Raw genomic sequence first — 5,088 nt, 5'->3', positions numbered from 1 at the left:
TAATAATAATTATAATACTGTAACCACTAGTTACAATATTTTGAAAGTCAAACCAGTGGTTTGTGTGTTTTGTTTTTTGATGTCTGTTCTGTTTCGCTGGAAAAAAGTTAGTTATGAATGAACTGTGTTAGTGATTGGTGGTAAACACTCTGAGAAAACACCTACTGGACTTTGTAGCCCGGATCGTACTAAGAGGTAGAAATTCAGATAAAGTAAGTACCCATTTGGTAATTATCGATGAATGTATTTGTAATTTAATAGGAGCTCTATATTATGTTGCAAGTATTAGGCCTTTTTATGCTCCGCTTTATGTTGCAAGTATTAGGGCGATTTATGCTCCACTTCATGTTGCAAGTATTAGTGATTTATGTTCCACTTTACGTTGCATTTATTAGACCGTTTTATGCCCCCCTCTATGTTGCGAGCATAAGTGATTTATGCTCCACTTTATGTTGCAAGAATTAGGGCGATTTGTTACTCTTTATTTAAGTATTAGCGCGATTTATGCTCCGATTTATGTTGCAAGTATTTAGGTGATTTATGCTCCACTTTGTTACAAACAATAGTGATTTATGCTCCACTTTGTTACAAACAATAGTGATTTATGCTCTCCTTTATTTTGCAAGTTTTATGGTGTTTTATGCTCCACTTTATGTTGCAAATATTAGGTTGATTCATGCTCCACTTTATGTTGCAAGTATTGGGGTGATTTATGCTCCACTTTGTTGCAAATATTGGGGTGATTTATGCTCCATTTTGTTGCAAGTATTAGTGATTTATGTTCCACTTTATGTTGCAAGTATTAGTGATTTATGTTCCACTTTATGTTGCAAGTATTAGGGATATTTGGTCCTATAGAAATATATTTTCTCCAAACCTAATTTATGATTAGAGCTAATTGAAGATTTAGGTAGTGTATATTATTACATTGTTTTTGTCATTTGAATGAAAATAAGATTTTACATAGATATTCTATATATACATTTATATATATATATATATATATATATATATATATATATATATATATATATATATATATATACATATGTGTGTATACATATATATATGTTATATATATATATATATATATATATATATATATATATATATATATATATATATATATATATATATATATATATATATATATATATAGACAAACATCCTTTAGCGAGTAGTATTTAACCATGAAAACCCCCGATATGTTTAATATAAAAACAATGTTTTTCTAAATAGACTTCGTAAGATTTTCATATACAGAAATATATTCTCGATTTCCTCAAGAAAATTCCATAATGATATGAGCCGCTATTACTGGTTTTATTACTGTGTGTATTACTGGGTATATTACTGGGCGCATTACTGGGTGCATTACTGAGTGTATTAATTGGTTTATTACTAGGAGTATTAATGGGTGTATTAATGGTGGTATTACTGGGTGTATTACTGGGTATATTACTGTGTCTATTAATGGGTGCATTACTGGGTGTAATAATGGGGGTATTACTAGGTGTATTAATAGTTGTATAACTGGCTTTATTACTGTGTATATTACTGGATGTATTAATGGTTGTATTACTACGTAAATTACTAGGTGTATTACTGGGTATATTACTTGGTGTATTATTGTATTGACCTATTGGTAGACCGTGACCTCTACCTTTAACCTTGACCCTCCAAGTTTCATTAATTTACAATTAAAATTATGGTCAGGAAGCTGTTCACAAACAAACACACACACACAAACACCGGGTAGAACATAATCTCCTTCTAACTTCGTTGGCGGAGATAAAACTTCAAAATTTACGCACTTTATAATCTTACGTTCCAAAAAATCTCTGCCACTTCCCAACAACGCCATGATCCTCGATGACCAATCAGAAAACAGCAAACGATATTCGACTCTCGATGACCAATCAGAAAACAGTAAGCCATATACGACTCCCGATGACCAATCAGAAAACAGTAAGCCATATACGACTCCCGATGACCAATCAGAAAACAGTAAGCCATATACGACTCCCGATGACCAATCAGAAAACAATAAGCCATATACGACTCCCGATGACCAATCAGAAAACAGTAAGCCATATACGACTCCCGATGACCAATCAGAAAACAATAAGCCATATACGACTCCCGATGACCAATCAGAAAACAGTAAGCCATATACGACTCCCGATGATCAATCAGAAAACAGCAAACTGTATACAAAACCGATAAACTCTCGCCCCCCCCTCTCTCTCTCTCGCTCTCTCTCTCTCTCTCTCTCTCTCTCTCTCTCTTATGTGTGCCATGATACCGTGTATTTGCTTCTGTACTCTCGCGAATTTTCCTTTTTGCAACATTGGGTTCAAACATTTGCATTGCGGAATTGACCGGAAAAAATAGGTGTTCGTTATCTTTTCGAAGCGGTAGTCAAAAAAAAAAATGACTCGAAATGTTTTTTATTCAGTTCGTTTCGTCTGCGAATACGGAATGAGATGGAAAGCTCTTTGATGGATTTCTAGTTTTTATATGATTTTTATATCCATCTATACCAGTAAGTAGACGTATATACACTCACTTGTTCATCTATGAAAATAGCATTTTATTTTCGATATTGTGATTTTTAACAACTTGTTATAAGTATGCTTGCTCGAGAATATGAACAAATTATTTGGCTGCGAAGGATTGTGATAATTAGTATAGACTCGTACTAGGAAAAATTAGGATAAAATAGCTCCTTATAATGACAAATGCGTATCTTGTGATAGCAAGTAAGACGTAGCAAATGATGTCAATCAATCTTCAACTCCCTATCAAGCTCTTGTATAAAATCAACTCATTAAGACTCAATACTACAATTTAAGATAAAGTTTTCGGGACTGTTTATTTGTATGAAATATAATTCTTATTCTTTCTGAATTATGAAATTGACGTATTGCTGTATTTCTACATGACCTACAAACTTAGCTTTGTATGCAAACGATCAAAACGTTCATAGGAATATACAATAGTACAAAAACATATTTACTTCTGCAATCGTTAGAAATGTTTATTGAAGTGTATCTGCAAATCAAAATGTTTCCTGTGGTTTTACATTTTCAATACATTTTTTTATATTTCAAATTACTTTAATAGTAAACGCAAATATTATGATATATGTATTTTGATATGTAAGAGATAGAGAATAAAACTTCTAGAATACTGTGTAGTATTGAGCCTCATGATTGAGAAGGCCTGGCTATTAGAATTAACTGCCTGCCTAGTATATGTGTTTTACTAATATTCATGAAGTAATATTGCTGCTTGGATATCAAACATTTACTGCTCATTGTTACAATTCTGTTTAAATATGTTTTTGTAATTGAGATGTTTTGTTGAGAGTGGAAATGGCAGTTGATAGGTGGATGACTAATGTCATTGCTACTACTACTACTACTACTACTACTACTACTACTTTATTACTACTACTACTACTACTAGTACTACTACTACTGACAATCATAGTGCCAATGATGATAATAATAATAATAATAATAATAATAATAATAATAATAATAACAATAGTAATAAACATATGAATGATGTAATAAAAATAACAATGATAATAATAATGATAACGTTAATAACAATAAGAATACCGATAACAGCGCCAAGAATTGCAACACTAATAACAACTTCAAAAATAATAATAATAATGATAACAATAATAACCTGTGAATTTAAATTCAGTTTTGATCGTACCCTCCATTTAAAAAGAATTACAATAACAATGTCGCATTCCATCTTCCATCAATTGCAGAAATGAAAAAAAAAAAACTACAGTGAATATTTCTATCAATTTCAATACGTTTGGCCCAATAGCGTCATGACAGTTCAACAGGCAGGTAACCCCCCCCCCCCCTCACACTGGACACGCTCCTCCCCCATACCATGCCCCACCCAGCACGTCACTCAACCCCCCCCCCCCTTCCCCCAGTAATGTTTCATGAAAGAACTGTCATGTGTCATTTTCTGTTTTCATATTGACCTAACATATCAAAGTGACTTTTGGGTTATAAATCAATGAAATGTTTTCGAATATTGCAGGAAGAGATTGTTATCCTATTTCAGATTATCTTTTAAACTTTCCAAAGGGATAACTTTTAGAATTATTCATTTTGGTTTATTTACTGTGAGCCTTGCAATTGATGGAGAATATAGCAATAATAATGTTCATCACCTGATTGTTATTGAACAATATACATTTTTTAAACCTACTCAAAACTATTTGTTTGATCTATAAAGAATTCTAAAAAACACTATGACAATATCATACAGACTTGATATAGAATTGATCTATTTAAATATATTAATAAGTTCTTGACTATTATCTTTGTGACAAATTAGGTACACAAATAAGTGTAGTGACTTCATGTCACGTGTCTGAAGTCTGTGGAATTAAATTACGAAGAGTCACATGGCTACTCCTACCAATATACTATATAAAAAAATCCTCCTTGAAAGTTATAAATTCCGTGAATTTTACACATGTTGTGATTAATATACTTTATCTCACTTTTTTCCATATGAATGAATGTCACTGATTGTCCAATATTTCTGAGATATGGGTTATCTACACTGAAAAAATTGCCGTTAAAAAAAAGGCATTTACCGTTTTAAAAACGGATATATTGACGTTAAGGAGTGATGTTACGGTCACCAACCCGTAAGGGATAATACCAAAGTAGGGTACAAATTACGGCCGCCTGTATTTCATTGAAATACGGCCGAGAACAGTATATTTTTATGGTTAATATCCGATTAAAATTACAGTTTTTTTACCAGTGTATTTCATAACTACTGCAAGTCATCCACTTAGCAAATGAACAAATGTAATTTATTTACTTTATCTCACTTCTTTTTCCATATGAGTGACTGGCACTGATAGTCTAACATCTATTTCATAACTCCTGCAAGTCCTGAACTGAGTCCCGTCTTTTTCTAATCAGATCGGATGCAGAGAACACTGTCTTGAACTGAGAGAACATTTTATAGAAGTAATGTCTTGAAAGACAGATTTTATCATATAAGTTTTGTTCTAATGATTCTATACATGTA

The 5,088-nt window shown here is 32.1% G+C and overlaps 1 protein-coding gene across 1 annotated transcript; it reads left to right on the top strand.

The window, feature by feature from the left end:
• Positions 1-1,862: 1,862 nt before the first annotated feature.
• Positions 1,863-2,553, top strand: LOC137618517 (C5a peptidase-like). The gene is made up of 2 exons (XM_068348676.1): positions 1,863-2,209; positions 2,547-2,553. The coding sequence occupies exons 1-2, from the start codon at positions 1,863-1,865 to the stop codon at positions 2,551-2,553; spliced, it is 354 nt and encodes a 117-aa protein (XP_068204777.1).
• The last annotated feature ends 2,535 nt before the right edge of the window (positions 2,554-5,088 follow it).

This window comes from Palaemon carinicauda, chromosome 24, assembly GCF_036898095.1.
Source record: "Palaemon carinicauda isolate YSFRI2023 chromosome 24, ASM3689809v2, whole genome shotgun sequence".
In the NCBI taxonomy this organism is placed as follows: Eukaryota; Metazoa; Arthropoda; class Malacostraca; order Decapoda; family Palaemonidae; genus Palaemon; species Palaemon carinicauda.
This window is presented reverse-complemented; position numbering and strand designations above follow the sequence as displayed.